Here is an 18251-nt window from a genome sequence, read left to right on the forward strand (position 1 = left end):
TTTGTTAACCGCGTTGTATGAAGCTTTAAATATGCCAAAGATAAGAGTTTGACAAGTATAAAATAGTATTTTTGCACCAAAGGTGCCACCTCTGCCTGCCGGTGGTGCATACTGCGCTCGTCCTTCCATATAAAATTATTTAACCTCTTTTTGGTTAAATCATTTGTATTGATTTGACTTGACTTGTTCTAGTTCCAGCTCCAAGTAAATAAAGCCAATTCATCGTAGCGTTTTTAGGCCTTATATCTTTAAGTAGCATGTTCAGTGTGTTTATTTCCAGAAAAGCCTCCGTCCTCTGTGATACTTTCCAACAGCAAACCTCTACGCGTGCACAAACACACCCACTACAGTGAATACATAATGGCAGCTCTTCTGTAATGTCCTCTCATGTCTCAGTGGACATCTCCTTGTCAGGCTTTATAAAGAGGAATCTTCATCCTCGGTAAGTGGTTTGTTGTTGTCAGGTCGCTTGTGTCAATCGTACACATGTGAAAAGCCTTTGCTCTAATTTCTCATTTCCTCCGTTTTCAAAATATCTAAAAATAACCAAACTAGTGACGAGCATCACAGTGCAACACCAGCCTCCATTTTCACTCTGGAAACGTTGTTTTGTACACATGCACTGACGATGAAAGTTGCCAGCTATGACACGAGCTTCTTCTTTCTTCTTTTGCAGTTCATTAGGAGTCTTCGAGCCGCTGCCAAGAGGAGCAAATGAATCTAAAGTGAATCAGTTTATGCAGACTCATTACGTGCAATATTTATCCTGACCCATACATTTCTCTCAGAAACAATATTCATGAGTTATTTGCGCCTCATACCAGCCGTGTTAGCATCACCCGTACTCATTACTGTGAGAGGAATTAGGGGGCAAACAGGCAATAACACACTAATTAGATTAAACTGTTTAGTTTCACTCAGAGTGGGAACGCTGCTCTGCAAGGATTGCTCTTCATCTTTATCTTTGCAGAGGCCACTGTGTTTCGCACGCTTCGCAGTCTTTTTTAGCTCAGTTTAAATCATCCTCACCAGCTGAAGCTGGCATGAGTCGAGCTCCAAGGAATTTGCATTTCTATCTTCTCTTGTTTCCTGCTGCATTAAGTAGACAATCATGGATGAAGTGACAGTGAGTGAGCCAGACTGACAGAAAAAAGACGGACCACCGTGGAAGGAGAAGCAAAAAACAAGCGCGCTCAGGATTCGTGGGAACTCCTGGTACAAATGCTGATATTTATACTTGCATTCTAACTTAATTAAAGTTCACTCATGCATTTACATTTTTGTCCCCTTTGTCTTTTGAGCTAAACTGTTTAATTTCTTTTTCTTTTACAGTAGTACATGCTGATGAATTGTCGTGTACATCAATTAAAACAAGTACAGCGAAGTCAAAGCGATTCTGTTACAGCATCAGTCAAAAATGAGCTGGGTTATAGTTGCAATGTGCAAACGATTCCAGCCCAGAACTAATCTAGAGGAGTGGCACACAAAGGAAAAAATGCTTGGAGATCCACTGTTTAAACCGCATAGTTTTGGTATTCAGAAGTTAGTCCCTGCCTCTCTTGTGGGTGGTCTTACTTACTGGTTGGTCAGGCGTTGGAGCCATTTGGGGAAAAATGTAACCACAAGCAAAATTAGGTTGCTGTTGGAGTCCACAGATTCAGGACTCCTACTGCTCCTCTTTCCACAAGGTTAGGGCATGGTGGAAATGGTACAAGAATACAAATACCCAAGAGATCACTTAAATAAGAAGGTCGATCGGTCCACGTACTCTGGATACATGAAGGTTAATTCCCCACTCACCATGCGGACCAGTCTTTATCGTTCGAGCTCAGGTCGTCGACCAAAGGGCTGGGAGCAAGAGGGTCCTGCACCCTTCCAAGGACAACAATCTTCTGGACAGAGATCTCAGATGTCGTTCCTGGAATCAGTTGGAGCCACTTGCCAAGGTTGGGGGTCACTGCCCTGAGTGCTCAGATGTTCTCTAGCTAGTTAGCAATCACTAGTTTGTCCATATATATCTGGAAATTTCACAGGATCTTAGATCAGTCATTCTTGACCACCCTGGGGAGCGTCTCCCAGTTTGACCTCGGGACTTCCAGGCCATACTCGGCACAGATGTTCCTGTACACTATGCCGGCCACTTGGTTATGGCGTTCCATGTATGCCTTGCCTGCTGGCATCTTGCACCCTGCTGTTATGTGCTGGGTTGTCTCAGGGGCATCTTTACACAGCCTGCGCTTGCACAGACAAAACCCAGCCTCTATGGATCTTGTGCTAGGAGCTTGTTCCTGTGCTGCTGTGATTAGTGCTTCTGTGCTGTCTTTCAGTCCAGCCGCTGATATTATTTATCGATATCAGCTGCTATTCCATGCATTTCTTCCATGATGGCTCCCCTTCTTACTCCTGTCTTTCCTCTGGTTTCTGCTGCCTGAAGTATTCACGAAGCACACAATCACTTATGGCCATCTTCCTGATGTACACATGGACCTTTATTGTTTTATGTTGGATAGTGGTTGTGACACTCACCAGTCTTTGGCCTCCTTCCTTCCGCTACAGTCTCAGGATGCTGGACTTGGAATAAAACCCTCCATGCATGGTCAGGTGCTTCCTTGTCTTGATGTCATTGGTCCATCTCCTCCTTTGGCCACCCTTTCATCCCAGAGGGTATCTAACCACCAGCAGGGCATAGGTGCTAATTGTCCTGATCTTGTTCTTCCCATTCAACAGACTCTTCAGGCATTCCCTTACACCCTGTTGGCATTTGGTGGTTGCAGCTTTCCCAGCGGCCTCTTCCTGATTACCATTTGCCTGTGGGATTCCAGGATACTTAGCTATCCTCAATCTCTGCAATGTTGCTTTCTGGTAGTACAATCCTCTCAGCTCTATGAGAAGAGTGTTAATCACAGGGAGTAGGGCTCAATGTAAAAATGTAGTTTCCTGTTTTGGTTTAGGAAGCATTGTTTTATTTAAAAATGACTAAGTGGCTCTCAAATACAGTCCAGAATTATCTAGATCCATGCAAGTGTTCCACCTACTGTCATTTCCACCAAGAGTAACACGTTGGGATGCACTGAGAGATATAACCTAACTTTAGTTAGCAGTTCATGCATCTGAAAGAATGCACATCGAAGACACTCCTGCAGCAGCCTCGCTAGCTTGGCTAATTTTCTATCAATTTCTTGATTCCCATCAGGGGTCGGCTACGTTTTTTTGTGGTTCTGTTAGTAACACAAGAATTGTTGGATATGATTCACAGGCGAGGGTGCATATTAGAAAGGAGGAATAGAAAGCTAGCATGTGAATGAGGGTGAAGTGAGTCACCGGGAGAATTTAAAGTTGATTTACTGATCGTTTCATGGCCGTCGCATTCTGACGGCCCAATAACATGCACCTGCAGCCTGCATTTCCACCTCGGCACAATCCTTTACAACCCTCATTAAACCCAACTCAAACATAACTGTAACACAACAAAGAGAAGACATAGAAAGAATATCATAACGTCTCTCCTTTGTTGTTTTCTTGGAAGTGTGTTTCAGATGACGCTGTGGTTTTTTTTTACCATCATTGATTGTTGTGAAGTGCAAAAAGGTGCTAGCAGGGGATTTACAGTATGCCGTTTGGGACACTCATTTGACGAATGTCTGCCTTAAAGCAATGGTTTATTTATTCATGCAGCTAATCTTGTCATGAATCGCTGTGCGGCAGGCGGGAGTTGGACCCAAAATGCAGGACTCAGACTCGAGGGAATGAACTCAAAACACAGCTTTATTTGCTGGTAAAACAAACATACAAACTAAACTAAACTGGGAAGCCACAAACTAAGAACTACAGGGAGACACAGGGAGATCCACACACAGCATGAGGGACGACGCGACACTGACTCAGAGAAACACAGGGTTTAAATACACTGGGAAGTAACAAGGGGAATGAGACACAGAAGGAGGGCACAGCTGGGAGAAATCAGGACTGACGAGACAAGCAAAGCAGGACGCATTCACATGAGACACGGACCATCAAAGTAAAACAGGAAGTATCACACAGAGACGCGAACTTGACACAGTGGAGACAGCAACTAAGAAATACAGAGACATAAACCATAAGGCAGAGGTCTAAGAACCAAAATACACAGGGAAATACTCAGCTGGGAACACAAGAGACTAGACTAGAGAGAGTAACAAAAAACCAACCATGAGAACATAATGCACAATGCAGAGTGACAGAAAACAAGAAACTCAAACATGCAAAGACACACAATTACACAGAACAGAGGGGACACAGAGAGACATGAAGGGCAAGGGATCAAAACTAGAAGCCATAGAATAAATCACACACAAGTACAATAATACAAAAATCACAAAGAACTAAAAACGCTGGGTCAGGAGACCCAGGACCGTGACAAATCTTTAAGGAAAATGTGCTTGTTATAAACTGAATGTATATTAATCAAGTAATTTTCATTTAACCATATTCCATTAAATTCAGCATTTTACATTGTACTCATGTAACAAACGTACAGGAGAAAATTTATTGTAATCAAACTAGTTAAAGTCAGTATTTTGTTTCACATAACCAGGCTTGAATGGAAAACTTGAGTATAAGTGATTTTTATAAGACAACTGCACAGATATATCTGATAAAAATGTTGCTTCCTTTTTATTTTTGCATGGTTTTAGTTATTTCACTGCAATGTACATGTCATTGTTGGATAGGTCCTTTGGCATGTTTATAAAGGGTGACGGGTCAAGTCAGCTTTATTTGTATAGCTCAATATGTCAGATCACAGGCTTGCCTCAAGGGGCTGCACAGCCTGAACAGTACGAAACACCCTCTGTCCTATGACTGATCCGGATGAAGAAAAATAGTTCTCTCATAATCTGTTCTGCCTAAGAAGGTCTGGAGAATTTCTTCTAGATGAGTGCCTAAATGCAGTTTGTCTTGCTCCATAGCATTCTTGACACTATCCGGTCGTTAAGTCTGACGTCACTAGCCGTGTCTGGGTCTAAACTCTGCTGCAGGTCCATATATCAAACGATCACTGTGCATTACTGAGAGTTGAAAAACTGTCTAAAGTCTTTCATCTTTAATAAAATGATCAGCGTTCTGCTCTACCAGGTGTAACAATTGAGTTTAACATCCAGGCATCCATGAAAACGGAATTTATGACATTTAACGGAGTTAGAAGTTAGCAGGGAGTTAGCGCGCTAGCTTCTATCCAAATACAATATAGCATGTCCTGACTGCGGGGTTTTGGAAACAAATTAAAACGTACAGCTCTGCTATCACTTCCAGCATAAATGAAGACAGGAAACTAAACAGCAGTGACGTTTGTAGGGTTACTGAAGTTGGGCTAGCTGGTATATAATGATGTGCTACGTGACCGCTAGCGACACAGCTATGTTAGCATAATATAAACAAGCTAACTTTTTTTTCCACTCGATAAAAGTTAACGTGAGTGTTCTCGGTGGTCAGGAACAAATGTAATCGCATGGCAGGATGCTGTAAAAGGACCAAACTTCAGCCAGAGAACAACTGAGATAATCCATCCACAATACGAGGTTAGTCATTCATATACTGCTGCATGGGCTGGGCTGTAGTTACATCCTAAGGTTTTAAAAACTGAGCTTAAATAAATGATTAGCGGTAATAAAAGCCGAGGGAGGTCAACAGTGATCACTGACTGTTTCAGGAGCTTTTTGAGATCAAATAGAAGAAAATACATAACATTGAACATGTTAACAACACAAAAGCCATATTAAACGCAGACTACTTTAGACCCGGAAGTAGGATTCGTCGCGTCATCACTGAACAACCGGATGAAGCAAGAACAGTCTGAAACAGTCTGCTGAAGGGTTTAAGAAGCCTGCAAGAGCACTGAAATTGGTAGCATTTGATGCAGAATCTAAGCCCTCTGCTGTTTACAGGTTACTGCACCATAAATGTGATCCCGTATATCAGCGGTCCCCGACCTTTTTTGTGCCACAGACCGGTTTAATGTCAGACAATATTTCACGGACCGGCCTTTAAGATGTCGCAGATAAATAAAACACAAAAAAAATGATACGACCAAGACAAAAACTGTGGTATATTGTACATGTAATAATAAACACGAATCCATGGTGTAATTGTGTAACTTTATTAGCAGCGTCCTCCTGAAATGCGCCAACAACATTGAGAGTAACGTCCTCCTCTCTGCCCCTTAATACTCTCTGGTCGCTATGGTAACACGTAAATATTTATTTCAAAATAAGACACACAACTACAACACGGGATGAAAACCCTGAAAACCATAAATTTCACACCCGAGCCTCAACTCTTGCGGCCCGGTACCAAATGACTCACGGCCCGGTACCAGTCCGGGGCCTGGGGACCGCTGCTGTATATGACATAAGGTATATAAACCGTGGTGGATTTCATATTAAACATGACCATTAAATCAAGGGATCATTGCAGGTACAAATGAGCCAAAAGCTCAGCCCACATCCCCAATACGGTCACCTCAGGCATACAACTCTGGCTGCGAGCACAGAAGCTCCACCCACTATTCAAATTAAAATAAATGTTTTGGTTGCAAGGGACAGCCAATCAGAAGAGAGATAGCTTACAGGGAATGGAACTAAAACTGCATGGTCTCTGAGGGACACCAAGACCTATTGGAAGATATAAGGGGATTATTTCGGACAACTAATCATGCAAAGCTACTCTATTACAGACAAAGATGAAGATGTATAGAGCTGGAGGTTAAAATGTAGCAACTCTGGATTCTTTTCCCTTCAACTTCAGAACAATAACCCATAATGACAAACTAAAACCATGTTTGTAGAGTTTTACAAATCATATCAGGATGCAAACAGGTACCAGACCTCTCTGTAGACCTCTGGTATTAAACTGTGGTGAGACATAGAGCATAAAATCACTTTTAAAGTTTTATGTGTTCCCAGGAGAACCCTGACTTTTGATTGAAGTGAAATTTTATCAGTTTTATCTATTTAACTTTCAATTTTTAACACATTAAGTTGTCATTACTCTAAAGCACCTTTTACACACTGACGCTAAAACATACTTAAAGATCAAACATGTAATATCAGGTCTATAAAATCAAATGAAAGAAATACCATTAAGTTTATGAAAACGATGAGAAGCATTTTTGAAACAGACTTCACTTCTGTCACATTATGCTGAGCCAGAATCCCAGATCAGCCACGGCTTCATTTCTCTTTGAAATACTCGCAGAAGAAACAGCCACAAACCAACCAAGGACGACTGAAAATAAACTGCACGATGAGTTTAGCGTTAACCTTCAGACTGCAATATGATCCATATGTGAAACACGGGGAAAAACAACAACATCATTGCACTGCATTTCCACTAGATTGCGTTAAAGTGATGTAAGTCGTCTCCACAGCCTGTTTAATGACGGCCATATCAACCCCTGACTTTTTTTTTGGCCCTCCTTTCCTCCACCTGTCTGTGTGAGCTGCCACTCACTTTGATTTCTCGCCAGTTGTAGCCTGCAGACAACAAATCACCTGATTTTTCACACTGAGAATCCCTTTTTTATGTCTCCCCAGCCTTTTGTCAAAGAAACAAAAGTCTGTCTCTCCAAATTGTTCCGTTACATAACACACCAGATTGCATGGAAGTGGGCCACAGTTCTGTTTGCAGTTTTGATTTACCATCGTCTGGTGGATTTCAAGTGGCGGCTCCCCAATGAGAGCCGACGGGCCCGTAGCCGCGTACTGGGCGCACGCGATGCTTTCAATGACAAAATGGGAGCAAAGAGGTGAAAGTGCTTAGATGTAATACCTAATATCATGCCTTTAATACTCTCACACGCATAAATAAACACGACATTCTGAGCTGAGTGGTATATGGGCTAATCCCCCAGCTTTTAATACTGTAAAGAGAGAAGTAAAAGCACTATGATAATGCTGCTTCGGGATGCTGTTAAGCAGGAGAAAGGAGGGGGGAAGCTGGCCTGGGATGGGTACAGATGGGATGGAGACATGATATATGGAAGAAGAAAAGGAGGGTAACTCACCCATCTGTATCCTGGAAGTTGACATTCACTTTCTTTGCAGACCCGAGGAGCTCTGAAAGACAAAAAGAGGGAGCATGAGTGGATTTTTGCAGCCCTCAAATATGATAGCAAAAGCCCATCAGTACCTTGTTATGAGCAATATTTAACGTTTATGATTGCAACAATATTGTGCTCTAGAGGAACGGTTCATTCATTCCTGAAGCCAGAAACAGCATTTTCCACTTTTCCCCTCACTCGTTTCCACCAAACGGAAGCAAAGATCTCATTATGAGGCAAACTGCCATCACATTTCCTCACCTGCTGTTTGCATGAAAGAGTGCCATTACTTTGAGTCCAGCCCCCCATGGTGACAGCACCCTACGTGTCTGTCATTCTAAATATTTACACCATTCAGAGCATGCTCGCTCATGTGTGTGAATTTAGGTAATGTGACAAACAGTAAAAACTTCTATGATTTACTCATGAAAGTGGCCACTTTCTCATTACTTTCATATATTGTTTTAGTAAGTATCCAAAACATACAAGTTTCATTTACATAATTTTTCAAGGGATCTTATATCTGTTTTTACTCTTGTATGCTTTTCATACAAGTTTCACACAAGACAGATACAAACTTTATAAGATTTATATATATCTTTTCCATATGGGTCTGCAGACATCCTTCACATGTAACTGTTTATCATGTTTCCAGAGGGTGGAGGACATGTTGGAACCACGGGACTACAGAATCTAGAGAAGCAGCATAAAAACAACGTCTTAAATGTATAAGACGTCCACGACAACCCCTCCAGTGGACCAAGATTGGACGCCCAAAAATGACATATAAAAGACGTCACTCCGAAGTCACAACGGGTAGCCAATGAGAAGAAAGATGCCTTTAAGAGAGGACGGCCTTAAAAAGCCAAAACTGCTTGTTTCAGACAGAGGATGAACTATAAAGGCTCCCAGGTCCCACTATAAAACAAATAAGGATTATTTTAAATGGTGACTCATGCAAAGCTACTCTAATAGAGTCCAAAAATAAAAATGAGAAGTTGGAAATCAGTAGAACTGGATGTTATGTTCAGCATGAGATGCAGGTTCTTGGCTTCTGACTTTTTTTACATTTCAACACAGCACATTTGAATCCACACGGTGTAGCTGCAATAAGGACTGTGCATTAAATCTGTGCAGGAGATAACCAAGCCCGACTAGGAAAAGTGTGCAGCATAGACTGGAATGTCAGATCTCTCCTGCTCATGGCATATAAAGTACAGATAATACTGAGGATATGAACTATACAGCATGAAACCAGGCTCGGTTATGAGTTATTATAATTATGTGCAGGGTTTTACTATAAAAGTACAAACTGAAGCTATGATGCTATGCTAGAAATCTTTCTATTGAAAATCGAGCGGTTTCAAATCTACACTGTTTGTCTTTGCTGCCCCAGACTGACAAAGAGAAAGCTGAAATAAAATAATAAAATCACGTTTTAATAGTTTTGCCTCCCTAATGAGCGGAACGATCCTCATGTTGCAGAGACAATGAGGGAGTACCTTAAACTTGCATTCTTTTTAAGGGCCAGCAGGGGGCGACTCCTTGGCTGGCAAAAAGTCTTGATATGGTGTGAACTTTGTGGGCCCATTCACTGGTTTCAAGCCACACTGAACAAACCACTGAGTTCATTTTGTGTATTTTTGTCACAATCACAGTCAATCACAGGGGATAAATCAGGAAATGCTTAGAGGCTTAAAACCTGACAGTCACAAGTTGCTAGCCGAGGAACACAGTTCCTCTCAGCCGGTTAGTCCATCGCACACTCATCACATCTGGTTTCAAAACACACAACATGAGTCTTCCCAACAGGAGAATTCAAACCAACTATTGTGGCGATGGCACTGTGGAACGTCCAGATTTAGGTCAAGTTCATTGTAAACACACACAGATACACAATTACTGGCTTGAAATAACAGATGCAGATCCATGCATGCTGTGGCGGGGTGTAGCTCAGCTGCAGGGGTGCAGCACATGCAGGCACACACATGCACATCCACACGCATGCATACAAGTTTAATGCTGCACTAAATCTACAAGCACAACTGCTACTTTCAACCTCATTATTTTTCATTTTCTGCCCTTTGTTTTTATGTCTCTTATTAGCTGATGGTGCAGAACTGAGGCACAGCAAGGATGAGCTTGCACGCTCCCTTCTTTCTCTCTCACATTTTTGCTCTTTCCACAAACACACACGCACACCCCCTCTAGGGTGCAGGAAACAGGACAGTCCCTCTATTGTAGGGGAGACAGCTCCCAGCACCACTGGGAGAGGAACATTGATTTCCTAACAGGCTATTTCTGGCCACTTAAATGCAGGAATTCACTCTTTTTTTTTTAAATACAGGAGCTTTCAAAGGCACAATGTACATCCTGTGTGTGTGTGTGTGTGTGTGTGTGTGTGTGTGTGTGTGTGTGTGTGTGTGTGTGTGTACAATAAAACCTGATATATTTCCGCTAACTTACATAAATACTAAAGTATGTTCAAAAAGTTCAAAGAGGCCAGAGAAAACGCATAAAGCTCACTTTTTAAAATTTTCCTGATAAACACTGAACAATCACCGGCTTCTCCCCATAAAAGAACAAAGTCTTTGAGACAGACCAAAGTTATAGGAAAACGCCATCTGGATATATCTTGACGCGCGCTCAGTCATCCAGGTCAGGAAAGTTATTCTGTTCATCCGTTTTACATTTTTTTAAAACTTTAGTCCAGATGAACAGAATCAACTTTTTGGGGGCCTGCTATATACTGCTCTTTCTTATTAGCTGGAGACCCGTTGCCTCAAGCTCTAGTTTCTTTATTACAGCTAGCTTGTCGATTAAGCTAACGTTAGCTCCATAAGCTGTTTAAAAACACAAAATCGGATTTCTTACTTGATGACCGAACAACAATGTGCTGAAAAAGCCAGTTGTGAGCATCTTCAGTTGTTGACATTTACATCAACTAGACTCAAGAATGTTGAGGTTACTATCTACACAAGTAGACTTAAAAAAAATTAATTTAAATGGTGAACAAGCCCAAGTGCTCCAAAAGAAAAGACTAGGGATGGGTATCGTTTAGGTTTTATCCGATACCGGTGCCAAATCGGTACTTTTGAAACGGTGCCGGTGCTCAAACGGTGCTCAAACTGGTGCTTAAAGAATGGAGAACACAAAATTGGTCCAAAAACCTCCCATGTTCAGCTGTTTTTTTGTAAAAAGATAACAATGTTAGCCTTTTCTGCAGCTATGGGGCATATATGGTATCACTCTTGGCTGGAAGCAGTGCTTAAACAATGGAAAAAACATAAACTTTGTCCAAAACCTCTCATGTTCAGCTGTTTTCCACTTTTTCTTTGGTCATTTTAGCCCTTTTGGCCAGGGTGAAGGGAGTATCTGCCATCAAACAAGAAGACAGCAGCATGTAGCTATGATGATGTTTGCTAGTTCACCTTACATGCATTAATGTAATAACGTGGTTAGCCTACTCAACGTAAATTACACACGAACAACATTAAGCTCCTCACGCAGAGAAGAACGGCTGCTGCTGCCATCATCATCCTCATCATTTCTGCTACACTGGCAGGGCTAGGGGCCAGGACTCTCCTCTTCGGGTTTTTGGGGGATGTTGCTAACTCCGGGTCTGATAACTGGCACCACACCCGCAGTAGATGCGCTCGGTGTGAGGTCTGGCAGCAAGCTATCAAATACGGTGCATTTCTGGGCTTTTAAAAAAAACGCTATGCGTCGCCAGGTGTTTCATCAGATTCGAGGTGTTACCTCCTTTGACAGTATCACAGTATCAGCTTAAAGCACTTGTTGCTGCTGAGTTTGCATATTTTGCTGTGAAGTACAGCCAGACTTTTGACCGCTTCGCCTTGGACATTTTTAATCTGTAGCTCTGCTCTAAAAGAACGTACGTACCTGGACCCGCCTACTATCCTCGGAAACGTAAAATGATTGGCTAGAAGTGTATCACAGCTCAGGGAAATAAAGCACCGAAATGTGCGCTGCTTTTCGGTCTGGTTACTACCGTTTATGTCAGAACCGGTGCCATCATGGCACCGGACACCGGTACCCATCCCTAGAAAAGACCATGCAATGCTTTTAAAGGGTAAAGGTTCACCTATGAGGTCCCATCAAACAATGAAACCCCGAATACAGGACTGGAAATGATCAGAACACATCTGCTGTCAGTTTATAGTATATTCGTGATTCTATCCATGTTTAACAAAAACAAGTAACTACAGGATTTTAAGGTACAATAGCTAACCAAATTTGCCACATTTTTCACTGGATAAAGAGGAAGACTATGAAAAGGAAACACACAAAAAGCAACTCTTGGATTTGTTACCAGGCATGTCATACGAGAATGTCATAGCTAGATGAACATGCTAGCATGCTAGGGGTTTTGGAAAGGTAACAAAAAAAGGAACCACCAAACACTTAACGCTTGTACTGCCACATGTCTACTGCTTTAACTCATGGATCACAATTTACAGGACTATTAACCAAAAATAGAAGAAATCAAAAGAGCAGTTTTTCTTCAACATGCATGCAAAAAAAGAAAAAAGAATAAATGTGTTTTTCCATTTACATCTAAACAAATTGGTTGGCCTGCCTCCTTGCTAGTATGTTGAGCATCAGCAGCAAAATTGTGAGTGAACTGAGGCCTTTTGTGTCCAGAATTTGGGCTGAAAATTTGTCATAATGAATATTGGGGGGAAAAAGCTATCTGAAAACAACATTAAGGATCTCCAACAGCATTCAGGAAAGTGACAATGAAAAATAAGTCGGTTCAGCAGAGTCTACACTCATAGCGACACATGATGAGGCATTAATAATTCAGCATTTTTACTGTCAGACTACATAAAGGGCTACTACAGTCAGGACTACTGTAGTCAAAACAGTTCTGGGAAAGGAGGAGCAACATCCGAGCACAAAACAGAGCAGGTATCAAGGACAAACGATATGACTAAGACAAAAACTGCATGAAAGTTGCAAAGTGGCTTGCAGATGTGCTTGCAGCAAGGCTAAAGCTCTTTAGAGAAAAACATATACAGATTTTCCAAATGTGAAACCACATGTAAAAAACTGTCACGACTACTACTGTCCATGCCTAGTCTGCATGTGTGTGTGTATAATGTGAAGTCACCCAGCCGAAAACAGCTCAGGACTCCACATTCACTGAGCTACCGTTATATAAGATGGACCAACTCTCTGTCATACTTGGAGTGCTGAATACTGCTATTCTAACAAAGCCGCTGGCATCTTAGAGATTTGAATATAGTGATCTTTTGAGAGAGCAGTCTCACTTTCAAAAGATCACATTTGGAAACTTTGTCAGGATCTTTGGCATCACCAATATTTGTTGATTTGAAAATCCAATATATCGCTTACTGTGTTTCAGACACACGACACAAACAGATTTCTCTAATGTTTTATGTGTATCTCCTTGCTATGCTTACTGACACACATGCATTCAAACAAGCTTTATTAATAAGAGCGAACAACAAAACCATCAGTTTTCCTTCTCAGCAATAGGTGTTTCCTGTATTTTACCAACCAAGACCTGCCTGAGGGAAAGACCGGACCTGCAGTGTAAACCTACATGGAATATTAAAGAATACAGCACCACAGAAAATTGCTGCTCACCAGCTGATTCAATTCTGAGTTTATTCTAGCTTCAGAGGCAAAACTTCTCTGAAACTGCTGGAGGCTGAAAAACTGTGAACTACAATCTGTTATTGCGAAGTCAATTAAAAAGGCTCAAAAAGAGAAAAGACATAAAATACATCTAATATAAAGAAGTGGGTTTAAGAACGGCAAACTGTTTGTTTGTACTTGGACTGTTTAAGCTATTTGTAAGCTTGAGGCAAGTGCCAAAAACTGCAATTCCTGGAGTGACCACTGGAGGCCGGCTCCAAAAAATGAGTCCGTTGGCTCCCATGTTTAGATGCCCGAATTTATAGCCATACAATTACACTCATAGTCTAACACGAACAATTATTTTTGTATCTATGGAGAGTTTCCCATCTCATACCAACTGTACAGAGGGTTTCATTTAAATACTACTAGGGCACAGCTTGTTGCTCCAATAACTCAGGTTCATTGGTGTTTTTTTCTGTTTAGGGTATTTTAATATAATTATATGACAAATATCTGCCTTAATTTGTGGTACACAGCATCTACGAAGTTTTTGCTTCACTCTTATTGAGTAAAATTGTAGCATTTAATCAGTGTTTTACCTGAAACTTGAAAAACTAGCATCTTTCCATTGCACCAGATTGGTCATCGCTAAAGGTGACCTAGCATGCTGGCACTAGCCGACATCGTAGCACTCTGCCCTGTATCCACATGTACTCGTCTCTGGCTCCAAAAACCAACATGACAGGAAACAGTAATATTAGGGATTACAAACCTATGGAGTTCACATCCATCGTTTATATACACCCTATAGGATGAACCCAAAGTTAATTTAAAAGCCTTCTACCTCTGCAATCCTTCTCAGGTCCTGATGTTAACTGGGCTGCTTCCCTTTAGCAGGCTTGTGTAAAGGTGAAAGGTCAATGAGAGCTGAAAGGCACTGTGGCTCCTTTAAATTATACATGCCGGCGAGAAGGTGCATGCTCAAAAAGGTTGGATTTATTCATATGGCTAATATTAAACACAGTTGGTGCAGCTAAAAGAAGAGGCTGTTGTTCTTAGAGAGGATTATTCTCAGTCTGCTGATCCTCTGTTTTCTTGCCTGTGGCAAAAAGGGACCGATGCTATCATCATGGGAAAGGAAAGCGAACCGTGTCACTGCTTTTCTCTTTATGTGTTCACTTATGTAATATCTGTCCTGGGAAAGACTGTGCCTAGTGTAAAGATTACTTTTAGGCAATGCCATTTATTGTTCTATTACATAAAATAGTTGTTTGCTGAAGAAAAGGCAGCTTCACTAGCTCTGCTAACTAGTTGTCTTTGGCTCTTTGTTTCTTCTCTCTGCATATTTCTGTCCCCTTTGAGGATGGAGAACAGTCGTTCTGTCTCTGAGAGCAGACCTGTTGTCTTGGCCCTGATCGATCTGTCCCACTTTGACTTTTTCCTTCACCTTTTCCTCTTTCCTGCTTTCTTCTCTCACATTCTTCCCCACAGGCTCACCAATGAGAAAGGGAACAGCACTTCTCTGCTGTGTCAGTGAATCGTCTTTCCTCTCTCCATTTTTCAGCTGCAGCATGTAAATTACACTGGCAGATGTTGGAGCACGGTATGCCTTCATGCATTATGAAGGTGGACTCTTATTCTTTCTTAAACATTTACCCAGAAAAATCAAATCAGGAGCGTTTTACCGTGTCAGAGTAACTTCCCCTAACTTGTTTAAATGCTACATTTAACCCATGAAATGTCCCTTACCTGACCTTTGAACAGTTTTGTTCCTAGTATTTGCAGGCATGTGTTTATGCACAGCTTTCTAAAGGTCCCACCGCAGCATGAGCACTGGGCCATCACTGAATCTTTTCTTTTTCAGCCATTCTGTTGTTTCAGCCTCACATCTGACTCCAGAATACTTTGGTATACAGAGGACTTCATGGTCAACTCAACAGCTGGATGCCCAGGTCCTATGGCTGCATGAGAAGCTCAAATCATCACCCCTGCATCTTGACTATGCTGGGTTCAGTTTTTGCCAAAGGTGGCGCTGTGCCTCTCTACTCCAGTCTCATCTATCCAAAGGACGTCATTCTGGGAGTCTTGTGATTTGTTCAGATGCACCTTTGCAAACTTAAGTCGTGCTGCTCTGTTCTTTTTAGAGTAAAGACTTTTCTTCCAAACAAGCCATACTTGTTCAGTCTTCTAATTGTACTGTCATGACCTTTAACATTTAACATGCTAACTGAAGCCTGTAGAGCAGAGAAGTCAAACTCATTTTACATTGTGGCCCACATACAGTCTAGTTTGATCTTAACTAAGCCGGATGGTGAGTTCCTGTGTACTTCATTCACTGTCCTGTAATTATAAAATGTTCAGTTTTTGTTCATTTAAGGGAAAGCATGTACAGTATGTGGTATTTTTTTAACTTGCTCTGAGCTGTGCGCGGGCTGACTTTGCAACAGCAATAAGTGACAGTAAGTATGTTTACCACAATGTACACAAAACCATGAAAGGTTTATGTCCTGTGAAACACCATCATTGATATTTTAAGTTAACACTGGTTTTTCTTAGTGGTACACGTGATGCATTGTTGGGCAGTGATGACGGGCTGATATATTTTTATCTCATCATGTGGAGATAGAAAGGTCCTTGCACACTTTCATGTTCGTATATTTTAGGCTCTTTCTACAAAGTTTTTTTCTGCAGACTTTTAAGTGCTATGATTGGATGTTATCTGAATGTTCCTTTGAGGTCGTGATTAACTTATCCTCTTGGATTTATATGTCCACAGGCTTTTAATCAAATTTCCTAATGCAGCTGTTCATCTTTTCGGACTGATAATGAAAGCAAGTCATTTTGTCTGTCTAAGCTTATTGCAGCCTGTGGGAAGGATATAGAGTCCTACCGATATCAGATTCTGGTACCAATATTTGTTGATTTAAAAATGCGATATTCCAATATATTAGCCATTATTTTTATTTTTTATTTTGCCTTCACTTTCTTCCTGTTAAAAGAGGGTTTTGCCTTCTCATGCTTGCCAAGTTCTTGCTCATAATGCTTGTTATTGTAGAGTCTTTACCTACAATATAAAACACCTTGAGGTAACTGTTGTTGTGATTTGGCACCATATAAATCAAACTGAACTGAATGATCAAACAGCCTATTTTAAATGTTGATACTAACAGATCAGCAAAAAGCTGATAATATGAATTAGTTAACCTCAACTTCAGGGTTGGGGGAGCTGCAGGCCTCGAGGGCCGGTGTCCTGCAGGTTTCAGATGTGTCCTTGAGCCAACATAGCTGATTTAAATGGATAAATGACCTCCTCAGCATGTCTTGAAGTTCTCCAGAGGCCTGGTAATGAACTCATCATGTGATTCAGGTGTGTTGACCCAGGGTGAGATCTAAAACCTGCAGGACACCGGCCCTCGAGGCCTGGAGTTGGACACCCCCTGCTCTACTTGAATCACTAATTTAGATGGTGGGAGTTAAATAGTAAAACAGACTGGTTCTTATAGTGCTTTTCTACTATATGTGTAGACTGTATTATCTGACACGCTGGCATCTTTAATATGAGCGTCCACCTTTATAATGGAGACATGGATAATAGAAACCCTGGAAATTCAACAAGGTATAGAAGGCAGTGTTCATGTCTGGTGTGTGCTGCCTGAATCTTTGCTTTGAAGCAAGCTCTCTGCGGCCTCCTGCTTCATTTCATGACATCATAAAAGGGCATGGCCACCCCCATGTCATCAAATAAGGATACAAGCTTTGTACGAGGCATCATATAAGGACAGAGAGGGTAAGAGTGGGATCCCTGCCAACATCATCCTCTGCCTGCCAGATGTACACACAGTAAATCAGCCAACACACCCACACACACAAAGACACAGTTCTGCATCATGAACGTATACACATGCAGTGAGAGGCAGCTTCGCTTCCAAAACACATTTACAGACATTACAGTGACTTGTGAAAAACACTGACTCCTCAATATATAACATTTAGCAATAATAATTTACAGTGTAGATATTTCTGCGTGTGTGTGTGCACGCGCATGTTTCAACACTGCAGGAGCTGTTTGATCCTCATTGACCCTCTCTTTTTCCTCCCTCCTTAACAACACTTCCTGGTTGCAATTTCCTAAGCAGGTATCGTGCACGCGCGCGCACCCACACACACACACACACACACACACACCATCTGCTCTCAGTTCACACACAAATGCACACTTCTAAAATCAAGCATGTGGATGTGAAAATGCACATATACAAAATATTGACATTTTATTTTGCATTTTTACATTTCCTCATTTCCAGTATGATTCAAATGCTTACCACCATAAATAAAGCCAACCGCTGAGCCGACGTGCTGGCCAGCGATGTGTCAAACTCTGGCTGCAGCTGTCAAACACTGTATTTTCAATGTTCATAACACATGCAGTGATACTCAAAAGTGGGCTGATAGATCAAATGTGCAGCGCTGCAGGAACTCAGTGTTCTGCCAAAGAGCAGGTCCAGCTAGGGCTGCTCGATTATGGCAAAAATGATAATCACAATTATTT

General features: G+C 41.5%; 1 protein-coding gene across 6 annotated transcripts in view; it reads right to left on the reverse strand.

Annotated features, from left to right (window-relative positions):
* caskin1 (CASK interacting protein 1) overlaps positions 1–18251 on the reverse strand; it is a 111244-nt gene that overhangs the window by 48130 nt on the left and 44863 nt on the right. For all 6 annotated transcript variants that reach the window (XM_080905067.1, XM_080905071.1, XM_080905069.1 and 3 more), the window contains exon 2: positions 8039–8090. In XM_080905067.1, coding sequence (XP_080761193.1) covers positions 8039–8090 — 52 coding nt within the window. The remainder of the gene's footprint in view (positions 1–8038; positions 8091–18251) is intronic.

Source organism: Rhamphochromis sp. 'chilingali' (assembly GCF_963969265.1).
Source record: "Rhamphochromis sp. 'chilingali' genome assembly, chromosome: 15".
Classification (NCBI taxonomy): Eukaryota; Metazoa; Chordata; class Actinopteri; order Cichliformes; family Cichlidae; genus Rhamphochromis; species Rhamphochromis sp. 'chilingali'.